Raw genomic sequence first — 16,020 nt, 5'->3', positions numbered from 1 at the left:
ATGCATCAACACAAGTACCCCTGGTGAGTACATGCAGCACTTGTAAAAGGAGCCAAATATGCATGCGCAGAAGTGATATACTATCTGCAGCAGCTTTATACCGATGTAACTTTCATTGCCCAAAATTTGTAATGCCAACATGGCCCACAGAGCTCTTGGGAAGGTACTCAGAGTGTCACAGCTAAATACAGATGGTTTAGCACACATAGTTAACACGTACTGTAAGACAGTGGTTCTCAACCTGGGGGCTGCAAGCAGGTTTCAGGGGGTCCACCAAGCAGGGCCAGTGTTAGATTCACTGGGGCCCAGGGAAGAAAGCCAAAGCTCCAACACATGGGGCTGAACTCTGGGGCCCTGAGTCCCGACAGCCAGGGCTGAAGTTGAACTTAGCTTTGCGGGAGCCTGTAGTGAGGCCGAACGGCCTCCCTCCGAGCGGGAGAGCAAGGGACCATTACATTCCCCTTGGAGGGCAGAGCCTAGATCGCCCTGCCCCCCCTCGCCGGAAGTAGCGGGGCATGGCCGGAAGTATAAAAGGCAGGCCCTGCAGCACAGTTGTGGCAGAGCCCGCGAAGGAGACACTCTGCCTGTTCTGCAGCGTCCCGGAGGGGAACCTACACCTGGCTGTTCCTGATCCCCAGATGCCAACGAGGACTGGCCCGGAATGCCTGCCACTGTGTACCCCAAGGAGCCGGAAGAGGCCTGGAGGCCACATTTACTGAACCCCGGGGAGGCAGGAAGTGGTCCAGGGCAGCCATGGAGCAGCTGGCTGCAGAGCCAGGGATGGCTCCGTTGGCATGTTGGGGCTGGATCCCCGCCAACGTAGGGGTAGCCAATCCGGCCCCTGCCAGGGCCCTGGGCTGGGATGCGGTGGAGTAGGGTGGGCCCGCATTCCCCTGCTACCCCACCCCGCGGTGGCCGACGCCCTACACTGTGCAAGGAAGCTCCAGCTCTGAAGAAGGAGTGCGCCCCACCCCCCCTTACAGACTGGCTGGCTGGCTGCCTGAGCCCCGCCCAGGCTAAAGCCAGACTTGAACCTGTTTTATTGCTGGCAGCCTGAGCTTCCTCAAGCCCAGGCCCCAGCTCAGGTATAGACTCTGTTTAAGGGCTGGCAGAATGAGCCGCCCAAACCCAGGCTAAAGTCTGACTGTGACTGTTGGTTGCCCAGCCCTATTGTGCGATCTTGACTGTCCTGTGGATTCTGGTTCTGGCCAGATGGGACTGGACTGAGTGGCCTCCCTCCCCATGGGAGAGCGAGGAACCATTACAGCACCCCTGTGGCATGGGGACTGCAAATTGGAAGTGACATTGTTCTGGTATTTACACTTGATAACAGGAGTGGAGACTCCTCAGCAAGCAGCCCTTTGTCTAACTCTGGTATGCAATGGGCAGGGGTGCTTAACTGAATAGCTGCACCCACAAGGAAGTCCTGGAACCTTTACATACAGCTCAGTCCTCTCCGCCTGCCTCTGTCTAGAAACTCCATTCCCCCAGTCTTTGTCTGCGTTCTCTTCTCAGTCAGTGTCTCTCCCTTCCTGCTCCTCACCATCCAGGTCCTCTTATCCTTTCCTGAATAATTTAAACTACCTAACCTCCTTAAATGTGCCTCTTGCTGGTAATTAGGCTACCTCCTATTGCTCCAACATGGCCTCCTCCTAAGGGCTTGTTCTAATCAGCAACCTGCTCCCATTCTTCTGATCTTCAGATATTAGAGGAAGAGCCAGGAGCACTGAAGAGGAGTGTTGATTAGCATAAGGAGTTCAGCAGCGGCCCTAGCAATGGAGCGAGGGGGCTGGGGGCGGTGGTTCAACACTAGGAGAGATACCTATTATAGACTTTGGTTTTAAAAGCAAAAACATTCCCTCCCTCCTTGTCACCCTCCCAGCCTGCTTCCCTCTCCTTTGCCCTCTCCCCAAGTTTCCTTCCAGGAATTTTGAGGCTTAGATCTAGCTGTTCCTCTTATTAGAAAATGTGAACCCAACCTCAAGCCTTGCAAGCTACACCTGCATACCACGGTGATAGGTGCCTTATGATGTGTGTAATAAATCAATAGAAATGTTGTCAGTAGGCCCCACTGCTTTCTTGACAGCCCTGCTGCTGCTACCAGGGATGCCTAGCCACCTACAATGTCAACCAATTAACCCGCAGCAAAGCTGTCTGTCAGGTTAAATAAAATCATCCTATCTCAGGCTACTGACTAGCTCTATGGCTTGCCAGATGCACGAGGAGCTGCTAAAAGGGAGAGCAATGTGTGAAGGCAGGACCCATTACAATTAATTTTCTTGGGGCGAAAGTGAGTTTTCAGAGTGTAATAGCAGCAACAGGAACCACGGCCTCTTACCTCACCACGTTCCGCATTAGCAGAAAGAACGCTTCCTTTGCTGAGGTGCAGAAGTTTTTTCCATATATCGCAATCTGTAAAACAGTAACAGTTGATTGTTAACTATATAGCTAATCAAGGACAGCCATAAGTTTTCTGGAGCCCTATGCAAATGAACACATTTAGAGCCCTACATAGTTCTTTCCCACCTGTGACCAAACCCACCCACCTCCACATATCCATAAACCGTCCCACAATACACTTCCTGCTTCCTGTTACTTCTCACCAAACTGTGGCAGAATATCTCTCAGCCCACCCACCTCTCCAAATCATCTGTTTGTGAGGCTCTGCTGCCTCTGGTGACCTGCTTGCAGGAGGGAAAGGCAGGAGGTGGAGACAATACTTAGGTTTCCAAATAGAGCAGCTGGGGAACACAGTCTCTGCGACAGCTTGCCTATAGCTGAGGAATTGAGGATGACAAGTTGAGGGGTATATAGGGAGAAGCGTTGTGGTCTATCCATCCACAAACAAGCCTAAAGCCACTACTGGGATTTGTGCAGGGATTAGGCACAATAACTGAATGTAAAAAAGCCACTTTAAAATAAGATTAAGGCTACAGATGAGTCTTAAGCAAAACCCAGGCTCCAAATGCCCCTGACCTTTGGGGAAATTCAGTCCAGATCTCAACTCTGCAGCTCAGGCCTTTTGCTAGTGGAGGCACAAACTAACAAAATCCATCTAAGGCTGTCCCCCCTCCCTTAATACTGCTTATTACACAGATCAGATGCCCTGAACATGATTCAGATCTCACACCAAAGTAGATCAGGAGTAACTCCATTGAAGTCAATGGAGTTACATTAGTGTAAGATTGGAGCAAGATCAAAACAGGCCCTACTTGTTCAGAGCTCTGCAAAACTGCAGCATTATCAGGGACCAGGTTCTGCTCACCGCTACTTCTAATTAGCTTTAGTTGAGTTAATTTGGATTTACATTTGCATGTCGAAATGCACAGTATATCCAAAAAGAAGGGCAACAGCTTTAATAGGGACATGCCTTGCTTTTCATAGACAACCTCAGTATTATTTTAGTATAGGTTATTAAATGCTTTTAAAAACCCCCACAAAAGTCAAGACTTTGTCTACGCTGGAAAACTGACTGGCATAGCTACTGCAGAATAAGCTATTCTGTACTAGCTGTTGTAGAATAGCTGCCTGAGTGGAGACTCGAATAAAAGTGACTTTATTCCAGAGTAATTTTCCAGCTCACACAGTTTAATAAATTCACTTTCTTTCCAGAACAGTGTTGCCACGTGGGGGAAATATTCTGGAATAGTTAAATTATACCACAATAGCTATGCTGGTCAATTTTCGCCATGCAGATAAGGCTGTAGAAAGAAAAAATTCCTCCCCTGAAGACTGCACTAATTCTGAGATCCCTTTGGAGCAAATGAGGTTTTAATGAAAACATTAGAGTCACTTCCTCTGAGATAACAGCTCTTAGACTGCAAAACACTTTTACTGAAATTGTTTCAGGTCAAAACAAGACATCAAGGTGAATTCTGCTCTTATTTACAATGGGGTAAATCTGAAATCTCTCCCCTGAAACCAACGCAGCTCCTCTGGAATTATACCACTGGATCTGAGAGCAGAATTTGGCTCTATGATTTTACTGGCAAGTACAAGTGCTGAGTGTTCTGTAGCTTCCTTATTCATAGCAGCACATTTTAACAAAAATATCACGTAGGTATGTAATATACAGTGTTTGCAGGATGTGGTGACATTCCTATTGAAATCAGTGTCTGAATTGCAGGTGGGGGGTGAAATTAACCAGTCATACTGTATCGCCACTTCTGATGGGTACTGGTAGGGGGAAAAAAAGAGGGATGGGGGAGGGAAAAAAGGAGACTATCATTTTGGGGGGCAGGGACATATGAATTCCCCCAAAGTCACTAAAATTCAATTCTTTACCTTCTAGAGTCAAACAGTGACAGACTGTAGCCAAAGTTAAGCCTGGCATAGCTAAAGAGCAAAACATTAAAGTTTTGATGACTGCAGATTCATCTATACTGCACACTCCTTATGGAGGCTTGCAGAGTACCGACACTGCACACCCCCCTAGCACAGGTATAAACAGCACTTTAGATGGCAAGGCACAGTTTAGGCTATTTTTAGCAGTGTAGTGTCCTGCTGCCTCCCTGCTGCTGAAGACTTTCCCTACTGCAGTGAAAGGCTCCAGCAACAGGGAAAGGCTCTGGCAACGGGAAGCTGCCAGAGCCTTTCACTGCTCCATGTAGCTATACCTAAGTGTGGAAACAGCCTACTTGTCACTGCAGCATGCAGCTACATGTACCCTACATATCCCTGCCACTGGTGTGCAGTGTACTATAGGCATACCTTAAGGCATAGGCGCCAACTCCCACTGTTCCTGGTGGGTGCTCGACCCCAGCCCTGCCCCTGCACCACCCCCATTCCACCCCTTCCCCAAAGTCCCCGCTCCCTTCCCGCCCTCATTCCACCCCCTTCCCCCAAGTCCCCACCTCTGCCCCGCCTCTTCTCCACCTCCACCCCTGACTGCGCCTCACCCCTGCTCCTCCCCCCTCCTCCTGGAAAGTCCTAAGTGCTGCCAAACAGCTGTTTGACAACGGGAAGCGCTGGGAGATAGGTGGAGGAGCGGGAACGCGGCGCGCTTAGGGGAGGAGGCAGAAGTGGAGGAGGAGGTGAGGTGGGGCGGGGAGCTTGGCTGCCGGTGGGTGCAGAGTACCCACTAATTTTTCCCCATGGGTGCTCCAACTCTGGAGCACCCAGGGAGTCGGCGCCTATGCCCCGAGGCTTATATCTAAGATACTGATTGTAGTGCAGCAGGCATGATGCTAGAACACGCTGAGAGAGAAAATACGCACCATGATGTAGGCATTTCTGTTTATGAACTTTATGAATTTTTCCAAACACCAAAAACAGCATTTGAGGCAACAGAGCAGAAATCTCGTAAAGGAGTTCTGTGTACCTGCAGAAAAGGAGCGAGAGCAGAACATGCAGACACATGATGAGTGACCTTTAAAATATGAGAGGCTGCCCACAATGGCTGGATCCCCGGAGATAGGTCAGTAGTTGAAATGTTGCCAGCTCTCCCCCAGGATAGAATCCTGTCCCATCACTGGAGCAAGGATTTGCAATTTTCTCCCTTCCAGAGTGAATCTAGCCCACTAGCCCTACATTATATCACATCCATCTCCTACATAAATTCTTATATTAAACTTTCAAGGACAAACACTCAGCTGGGGTAAATCAGCATAGATTCATTGACTTCAAATGACACTACAGTGATTTATACCAGCCCATGATTTGCCTCTTTGACGTTTTATAGCTGAAGAACCATCTTGGAAGAGGAAGGAAAATAAGATGAATTCTTAATATTCTACAGCAAGTTCAGAAATCTCACCTTTCAGCTTGTGATCCAGGTACTCCAACATTATTCTAATCAACTGGACTATTGCAAGAATTAATGATCCAAATGCTAGTGAACCTGTGTGATATCTAATACAAAACAAAGAGGTATTTTACCATGTTACAGGAGACAACAGCAATACGTAACTGAACTGACCTTCGCAAATATCACGATAAACTATCTTATGGACTGTGAAATCTGCAAAAAGTCTTTTGAAAAAGATTAACAACAATGCAAAATTTGCTAAGAACTTGGATGCTGATGAAAGATTGTGAAATGTTGCCTCTACTAAATGCTTCTGAATAACCCTAGTGTTAGCTGAACAATTTGCCCTGCTAGATACAACATGAATAAGAGATACAACAATTACAAAAGGCCTATAAATTGTGTTGTACTAAAAGTGTTTATATCTATAATGTGATTTCCTTTGCTAATTTTAACTAAAGATTATTACTGATATAATTTACATGTACAAATTTAAATATTGGGTGTAAGTTTAAACTGTACAGTGCTTTTAATAATTACACAATAGGTCAATATGCTCCTGATTTCTCAATAAAGCAAAAGCCCAGACCCAGGCACAAAAATGTGTACATCCACACATCGCTATTGTGTTTGCAGTGAGATCATTTGTATTTTTTAGGTGTCTAACAGCCATTAGAGGGTTGCTATAACAGATTTGCATATGCAGGTGCAGTAATTGCTTGTATAAGTTAGGCATGCAATTTCTCCGATCTTCTACTCTTTTGAAATTCAGGCACTTAATTAATTTGGATCTGCTCGTCACACCACTGAAGTCAAAGGCAAAATGCAGGTCCGTAATGACTAGAATGATTGAGCCTTAATGACTAAGCTTTTCTACATAATTGTTTTCCTTTGATACTCTAAGCATAATGAAATTGTTTCCTTATGAGTTATGAGCAGCACTAGGAAACACGAAGAGATTAAACTCCAGATTTTTATCCTTACCGTATTGCTCGTCCAAATGAAGAAAAGAGTGGGCATGTTGGAATATCAGCAGGTTTTCTAAAGGCCCAGTAGTAAGAGGCAAAGGCACCAGCAAGGGTACACTGACCCAGTGCAATTGCAAAGTTTACCAGCCACAGAAAGACAAAAGCATTGGAGAGTTGAAAGATGAAGATGTATTTGTGATAGAAGCTTTCTCCCCCATAGAAAGCAAAAGTACACTGAGCACCAACACATAATTTGGTCACATTGGTTGTGTTAAAAGTCTGTTCAGAAAGAAAAACAACAAAAATAATCATAAGCAATGAACAGGATGTGTCAGGACAATTTCTGAAATTAAATGGCTGAGCACAAAAATTCATATATTCTGCTAGATGTTTCACTAACTCATTAAATCTTGAGCTACAAGTGGAAGTCTAACTACAATGTAAATATTTTTTAATTCATTTAAATAATTCAAAACTAAAGCCCTACTTAATTTGTGATATTGTGGAAATTGTGGATCCCACAATATTAGGCTTTCACCGCAATTTCGTTACCAGCCTGGGGCTGACAGTGGGAGCCCCGGCCGCCCAGGGCTGACAGCACCACTGTTAGCCCCACATATTAATGACTGTCATATAGTTGCAGCAAAATGTCCAGTTATCAGAAAAATTAGCAGATCTAACATAATACTTGAGTGTTTATATTGTTCCAGCAAAATTTTCTTAAACAAATAGGTTTTCTCTGGCTTTTCCAGATCCATTATTACTTTTCCATGATTTTCCATGTCTTGTCTGCAACTCAGCTGCAATTATTTGACAATCATTCCATGATTCAAGTAGGGCCTTATTAAAAACCCAGTACTAAAAAAGACTAAGATATATGCTTAACTTAATGCTCTGTGACTCGTGAATGGGCCGTTCACTATGCACAAACGTAAGCACAAACACAAGTCTTTACATGACTGGGGCTTAACGATTCAGAATCTGAATTACACAAATCCCCTCTCCTGATACACAACTTGTTCAGTTTCCTTACACAGCAGCTGGTCATATTTATTTAGAACTCATGGCCAGATCCTCAATTTGTGTAAATCGCTAGCTCAAGAGAAGTCAATGGAGTTATGACTTTTTACACCAGCTGAGGATCCGGTCACAGAATTTCTTATCTGTCTCCCCTTAGATTATAATAACAATAAAAAATTTTAGAATTGAATTTACTTTTCTCTATTTGTGCTGTTTACTCTGTCCATTTGCCCAGCTTGCACAATGAAAACAGAATGGTCAGACGGAATCTTTCTCCTTTGGTTCACAGACATCAGCAGAGTGCTGTAGTGTTTGGGAGGCATGCATTTCATGGGAATGATATCTATTACTTAAAACAAGCTGTTTCCATTGGCATTTAAAATATCTGGAAACATTTCTACTGATGTTAGGCTTCATAAACATTTTTTGTGTTGGAAGAACTCCCAAAACAAAGTCAGAGCCCAACGTGACCTAACTGCTCCCAATAAATGCCAAAAGATTTGCTAAGCATTTTGTAAATTTTCTTAACTTATCCTCATTGCTATGATAGGCAGTATTGTCTAGTAGCAAGACCATATGACTGCAAGCTGAGAGATGTGGTACCCAGTTGGGTTTCTGCCATTAACTTGCTCAGCAGCCTTGGAAAAAGTCTCTAAGGCCCAAATTTTGAAAACTGGCCATTGATTGTGGGTGCCTTTTGGTATCTCTTAAACTGAGCATCCAAAAACTGAAGCACCAAAAATGAGTGGACACTTCTGAAAATTTAAGCCTTTACCTCTGTGTCTCAGTTTTTTCACCTGTAGAACAGGGCTATTCATACTTATCCTCCTCACTGGGTAGTTGTGAGAATTAATTACCTGGTGCTTGTAAAGTGCTTTGAACATGCACAATGCTACCTAGTGCTAAGTAGTATGTGACCTAACACAAAGAATGAGTGGAATACAAGTATGCATGGTCTTTAAGCAAGCACTACACATGTATTGAATGTCAATAAATTAATATAATTAGCATGCCCCCTCATTTCCCCCTCCTAGGCAGTTATTAGTTATGCTTACCTCTGGGTCACAGGTCAGGTTTGCATACTTGCACAGTGTTTGATTAGCCATTACTTTATACACAGGTTCCCCTGATGTAGACAGGAAACTGAGTGAATTGTATTAAGGAGGAACTCACAGAATCACAGGTCCGTAAATTCCATCACACATTAAACAATATAATAGGGGATCAGTAACCCTGAAAGCTGTGTGGGTTGACGAGAGATTCAGTTTTAGAGCACCACCTCTTCCTATGCATGTGGCCAGCATATAAGCAGAAGGGCTAACAAGTAACATCTAAATTTTCCTCATAAGCTAGAGAACTGTGGAAAACCCTGCCCTGAAGTCTGCACACTTCCCAGATGCAGGGAAGGAGCTACCTCCACATTGCTCTTAGTCCCCTCTGCACACATCACTATGGCAGCATGCACTAGTCGGTGACCCTACTGCCAGTGGCTCTTGGCCAGCTCCCGTGCTCATGACTGCTGCAGTGGGGAACAGAGAGGATGAGTTAATACTGCTCAGAACAGAAATAATAGACTCTTCTTCACCCAGTGAAGGCTTCCTGACTCCTCCCTCTGCTGCTTGGCAAACCTCTGTAGCAGGCAGTTTTACAGAGAGGTTGTTGGTGGTTATGCAGGGTGGGGAGCAGAACAGGCTCTGCAGCTGCCAGTGAAAAACATGGCAAAATGCAAGGGAGCAAATAAGAGCTCCCAGATTAACTAAGAAACAATGAATGCAGGGCTAAGGAACGTGAAGTCTTGTGCAGGCCATACGCTCTATGGTGAATAAGCCCTGTGCAGTGGGCTCACCCAAAGCCCTATGTACCATTTAAGACCCATATTAAGGACTTAAATGGGGCTTAAATAGTGCACAGAGCCTTGTTTAAGCCCACTGGGGAGAATTTCTCCCTGAGACTTATTTTTTAAATAAAATATAAAGTCCTGCATGTACACCATAACCCAGTGTACAGAATCCTTTATTGATGGGGAGATGGACTAAGTGACCTAATGGCTTGCTCTAACAGCTATGATTCTCTGAAGGTGTTATAATACAGTCTCAGCCAGCATGATGGAACAGAGCTCAATGAGACAGGAGCTACGTACAGCACCTCATGCACCCACTTGATAAGATGTGAGAGGGAAAGAGATACAATACATCCAGGGCAGGACATTTCCCACTGCATTGTCCACTGGATCTACAAACACACTAACACGTCAGGTGCGTGAACATCACTGCCATCCCCAATTCTGCGTCTCACCCTGCACTGCCACGCCAGCCAGTTTGAGAGAAGCAAGGCAGAAGAAAAGTGCATTTATTTATTCCTTGTGTAAAAAGTAGGGCACATAGGGTGGGTGTGAAGTATGTCTCCAGGTGATGATGTCTGTGAGAAATACAATCTGTTGATGTTAGTCTTCTTCAGAGTCTCGTAAGAAAGCACAAAGGAATTTCAATACTGCAAAGTGAGGGTTTCTACAGTGGCTTCATCCCACATCAGCTATCAAGAGAAAAACCTTAGTGGAAACAGTTACGTAAGGATTTTGCCTCTACCTCCAATGTACTGCTCGTTGAGTGTGAAGGCTGATGTGAGCATTTACAGTCATCTGGCGAGCTATTCAGATACTACCGCGATAATGAGGTACAAATACTTAGACATATCGAAGGATACACAGCTGTCACTGCCCAATAGGAAATACAGATTGCAATGAGAACGAAGGTGATAATTGGGTAGAATAATGTGGACATTATGTAGCCAATAGCCCTACAAAGGAAACAAAATAAGGTTGAAATCTAGAATGATAAAACAAAAAAATTACTTTTTATTAGCCCTTTAGCATTAACCCTTTTACTTCTCTCTTCACTGATACTGGTGGTGTCACCTAGTGCTGGGATCCCAGAGCACTGCCAGTACCATCTCCTTACTGCCTCACTTCTGTCACCATCTCATTTTGTCTGTTCTCCTCCCACTCCTTCATCTGGCTGCCCTCCTCAAATCTCTGTTATATTCTGTTCCCAGTCCTCTTCTTTCCACTGTTTTTGCCCTCCCTGATCCTATCCCTGTTACCTTCCTTCAATCCCGGGTCATAAACCCATTCTGCTCCCACATCCCCCCAGCTGCTGTCTGCCTCAGAAACTGCCCCTCCCACTGCCTGTCTTCTCCATGCCCCCAAACTACTCAGCTCCTAGACCCGCTCTTTCCCCTGGGCCCCTGTATATCCTAGAACTCCCCTGTACATCCTCCCTCCTGCCTTCCTCCTAGTGTTCACAGATCCCGTCTGCTCCGGGACCTTCTGCTCTACTGAGCACTGCATGCTCTGGACCCCTGACATTCTCCTTTTCTCTTGAGTCACAGTCCATTTTGCTACATCACCACTGTAATGTATAATTTTTCTGTGTAAGAGTGTGTGCGTATGTGATGTTGCTTAAATTTGCTAGCCCACAGAAAGGATAAAGGGCTTTCTACTGCTACCAGCTAAGGAAGCTCTTCTTTAGTTCAAGAGACAGAGGCCTATGCTTTAGTAGCTGACAAACCAGACACTAGTCCCAATGAGTAAAAGGTGTGGTCAGAGCATGGACACAGATAACTAGGAACTTGAGCGTTCTAATCCCTGCTCTGACAAGGATTCCCTCTGTGGCATTAAATACATTACTTAAGCCATCAGTGCCTCTCTAGAAAATGACTGCACTTATCTCACAGGGGAATAATGAGAATGGTTAGTTCTTAGATACTGTGGTGATGAATAGGAAGTAATTGTACAGGCAGCTAACTGCACGTGGATTATAAAAAGTGTGCCTGTTGTCTAAAGCATGTGGATTGATTACACTGCTCTCCCATTTTCCTTTACATTCCCCCAATCCACCTCATCCCATTGCTTCTGAACCTCTCCTTCCACAGCCCCCTGACGCGGTCTTCTGACCATTCCACTCTCCCTTCTCCTTCTGCCTTTCCTTCCCCCATTGTGCTTCTCCCCTGACTTGTTCACTCCTGCAGCCAGCTGCCTTCCAGGAGCCAGTTCCCAGAAAGCAAATGGAAGACAATTTTACTCCACTCCTGCTGTTAAATAAGAAGGCCCTGGGGATAAGTTAATCAGTCTTGTGCGACAACGAGGTCAATGGCAACATTCTAGTAGTGTTTTCTTATTGCCAAATCATACCTGGATCAGCAGGCAAAATAAGTGCATTATGAGTCATACAGACATGCACACTTTTATGCTATTTAAGAAATAATCACAAATCAGTAGTTTTCAGCAGTTAATGATAGGCTTGTTAGTTAACAGTGAAGCCACAGACAGTTTACTCTAACAAACTGCTTGTTAACTATTCTATCAATGGATTCCAAACAGCTTATTACTATTATAAATTGTAATTTTACTGAAAGAATAGTTAAACTGTACTGAAAAAAATAATTTGATTCCCAGTCATTAGCAACTTATTTTCCATCATCCTGAATACAGGGCAAGGTCTGTTAGGTGTACAGTAATTACTTACAGCGTTTCACCTCATGCGTTATACATTGAGTGTAAAAGTACTGCCCTCAAATGCCCTTTCAATTTAGCTAAAAATTCTAGAGGATGTTATTACCTCCCAGCAGGAAGTTTATGAAATTTCTGAAGTGTTTCTATCTGTCACATTTCTGAATAAAAGTGTCTTAGTGTGTAAATTGTTTCTGAATTATAATGAACAGGATCCAAAGGATAAAGTGTAGTGCTGCCAAAATTGACTGTTATTTCCTGCATGCATAGCTGTAGAAAGGGGAATAAGTAAGTTGATTATGGAACTTCAGCTTTCCCTAATTCCACAAAAGACTCCCTAAGTCCTGATACTACAGGCACTGGGATGCCAAGGAATGTAAAAGAAAAAATCAGGGACGGGAAGAGGTCACAATTCAGATTCGGCACTGCTCTGATGAATTTGGTAGCACCGTAACTACCAACCATCTACTAGCTCTCTATACTAAATTCTGTTCTTGGGTACACATGTGTAGCTTACCACTTGACCCAAAAACCTGTCCTCATTTACACTGGCACAACTCCATCAAATCAATTGGGTTGCATCGTTGCAACAGAGAGAATTTGATGCACTGTGTTTACTAGAAGGACCAAGTATATGCAGGAAAGTTATAAATTGCTACCTGAAAACTGCCTGTGAGACTGTTAACAGGAAGAAGTGTTAACTACTCTATTACTGTATATCATCGCTGGTACTAATTCATCTGAGCAATAACTGAAATCAATGCGTATAACACACCTGGATCTGAAGGCAAAATTTGACTCGTTAGTTACCTTTTTCACCATATGACAGTCAGCTAAGCCTTCCAAATGGATTATATCAAGCTCCCCCGAACACACACATCTTACTCTAAAAAATACGGTTAAACCCCTCACAGTACCCATCCCAATGTTTAAAGGAGACATTTAAAAGATATTTACTCGCAAATGTTACTTTCTCTGCATAATCAAATTTTCAGAAGGTTTTTGAGTGTGGAATTTTCAAAAGTGCCTTAATCAACAGGACTGGGCTCCTAAGTCACTGCAACACTTTTGAAAATCCTACTGCTAGTTGCCAATGAGACTTGACCCTATTTATGATGGATGCCAAGGTCTTGATCCTACAAGCCCTTGTCTGGTGCACAGCAGGCCACACAACATTTTTATGCTCCCTTTGCAAGTATGAAAGGAAGCTCCACGTTGGCACAAGCAAGATTCAGCGCTAGATGTAGTCCTCTGTGCTGAATGAACGTATGTTTGAAGACCTTTGTACGTCTGGTACCTTAAAATGGGAAGAGGTGGGGGCAGAGAATAGGTGTGTCTGAGAATATAAGGGCTTAAGTGCACTCCCTCAGCATGCAAATGATGTGCCTAGCTACCCGTTCTCCTATGAGCCCCTCCTACTTCTACTAGGCAGGAATAACCTAGCAGCCATAAAGCCACACTCTCATTCATGCAGGATCAGGCTCCCCTGCACTCCCTGGACTGTTTAGCACTTTTCCCCTTGTGCTTCTATCCGCCGTATTCTGCCCCCAGCAGTGCAGGATCAAGTCCCACCAGAGTATTACAAGGAGGGTATTACAATTTAAAAAAAAAATCAATAAATCAGAAAAACGTACCTACTCCCTTCCTGCAAGAGTGCAATAGCAATCCGGATCCGATTCCTCAGGAAGATCAGCATCAGTATGATGAAGACTTCCACAATACAAAGTATTATCACTGCAAGCACGAAAATTAAACTCAAAAATCAAACCAACACACTGCCTTTCTACATTGGTGGTTTCCACCTTGTACTTTACAATCCTGGTCATGAATGCCAAGAAACCTATGCTAGAACATGCTTGCTCTCTCTCTGACTGCGAAGGCCAACTTTCAATCCCCATTTAATACATTATTGGGAAATCCCACAGAAGCTGCTAGCCTTGACAGATGACATTAGTGTTTGTAATTTACAAAGGAAAGTGGAGCATTGCAATGTCAGGCAGTTCACAAATATAGTCATCTATTTAAAAACATATGTCTGTAGCACTTAGCATAAAATATCATTTATCCTTAATGCACTCCATTAAAGTAAACTTCGGGTTATTCAGAAACAAGCATTTTTCAATGGTTATACTATATTGCTGCTAATTTGTAGTCTCTGGACATAGGAAAAAGAATAAAACATAGATGGACATTCAGCCTTTTAATTAAGAGAGCTTGATTCTGACCTCCATTACACTGGTGTCATGCAGAAGTAATTCCATTGAAGTCAATGGCCCATTTTTATACAGGGCAAGCCAACATCTCAGCAAGATACAAGGAGAGAATAGGGACACATGGTACAACACTAATATTCTCTAGGGGCCTTACTTGAAAGAGATTCACCTCAGCAACTGTGGTGAGTGGCCCCCATTAGCTCACTGACTCAGACATGCAGGTAAACAGAGACACAGCACATAGGTTTTGTGCAGCAGACTGCAGCTTTGTTAAATCATCTTACCAATGGGGTCAATGGTACCCCAAGCCCCAGGAAGCAAAAGGTCCAATGTGGGAGGACATAGCCTTATGCCAAGGCCACAAAACCTGGAGTCAGGGAGGTAAGGGAGACAGTGCCTAAATCATCCCTGGTATCCAGTCAGTTGATGAGATCTCCTAGCATCCCGCTGGCTCAAAGGCATGAGAGCAGAGATGGGAAATGCCTCAATCTGCACTAGACCTAAGAGACCACCCCAACCCCAGCAAGACCAAACTTTGGTCAGCAGATGCCCGGGTCCTATGCTTATGTTTACCCCCAGAGATACCCCACGCTTGACACTGACCACAAAGCTGCAACACCATAAATGCTGTGCTCACCAAACCAGGCCTCCCGCATGCTGTGAGGAAGTTAAAAACAAACAAACATCTTTTTTGGGTCAGCCAATCTTGTCCAGAGGAAAAATTATTTCCCATGAGGGCTGATCTGGCTAGGCCCACAGCATGCAGGAGACCCAGTTCTGCTATCCTTAGGCCCCAATAACTCCCAAAGAGTGGGTGTTGCTTGGGCAGTTGCCAGTGGGGGTGGAGTGCAGCTGACCAATCATGGTCAGCCACCTCTCCTGAACTGGCCAGTCATGCAGACAATGGCCCACTCTGTCCCCATCTAACACCCCATCCCTTCCTCCCTTCACACTGCATGTGGTGCCCATAAGGAAGGAATGATACATGGATGGATGGGGAAAGGCAAATCCCCTCTCCCCTGCAACTTGGCCAGGATCCCAGGGAGTGTCTTACTCTCTGCTAATCAAGTCAAACCCTCTCCCTCACCACCACCAATAAGACAAAGAGGGACATCGCAATAAGAGTGGTGTTCTACCAGTGGTGTATGTTTTCCACATTTGTTAGTAATGTGATTAGACCAACTTCTAGGCCAGATAAACTAGTAATCCTGAAAACTGCACAATATAATAAAAACCTTCACTGCACTGAGATCCCAGAAACTTATCTACAAGAGGATATTTGTTCAGCATCTGTAACAAGGGGTACTTCATAGGTTGTACCAACCAGCTGATGATTCGTTCTCCTGGTTAAGCATTAATAGAGACTAATTTTAAACGGCACTTACTAAATGCTAACCATGTTTGCCTCAGCTGCAGGTACACTCTGAAGTCAGTCTGGAAGCCAATATCATAGATCGTGAGGTCAGATCCAGGTGTCCCCTGAAGATGATCATACTCCCAGTAACAATGCCAGATACCTATGGAAAAACAAACCAGTAAGAGCTGAGTGTTTCTGAAGACGCTGTA

At 44.4% G+C, this 16,020-nt stretch overlaps 1 protein-coding gene across 4 annotated transcripts in view; it reads right to left on the bottom strand.

Annotated features, from left to right (window-relative positions):
- The window catches only part of SLC44A5 (solute carrier family 44 member 5), a 200,862-nt gene that overhangs the window by 15,888 nt on the left and 168,954 nt on the right, over window positions 1-16,020 (bottom strand). For all 4 annotated transcript variants that reach the window (XM_039484187.1, XM_039484189.1, XM_039484190.1 and 1 more), the window contains exons 11-18: window positions 15,840-15,971; window positions 13,876-13,975; window positions 10,438-10,530; window positions 8,790-8,877; window positions 6,731-6,993; window positions 5,756-5,850; window positions 5,217-5,320; window positions 2,339-2,412 (exon numbers count right to left, since the gene is read on the bottom strand). In XM_039484187.1, the coding sequence (XP_039340121.1) occupies window positions 2,339-2,412; window positions 5,217-5,320; window positions 5,756-5,850; window positions 6,731-6,993; window positions 8,790-8,877; window positions 10,438-10,530; window positions 13,876-13,975; window positions 15,840-15,971 (949 nt within the window). The remainder of the gene's footprint in view (window positions 1-2,338; window positions 2,413-5,216; window positions 5,321-5,755; window positions 5,851-6,730; window positions 6,994-8,789; window positions 8,878-10,437; window positions 10,531-13,875; window positions 13,976-15,839; window positions 15,972-16,020) is intronic.

This window comes from Mauremys reevesii, linkage group 8 (genome assembly GCF_016161935.1).
Source record: "Mauremys reevesii isolate NIE-2019 linkage group 8, ASM1616193v1, whole genome shotgun sequence".
NCBI classification, from domain to species: Eukaryota; Metazoa; Chordata; order Testudines; family Geoemydidae; genus Mauremys; species Mauremys reevesii.
This window is presented reverse-complemented; position numbering and strand designations above follow the sequence as displayed.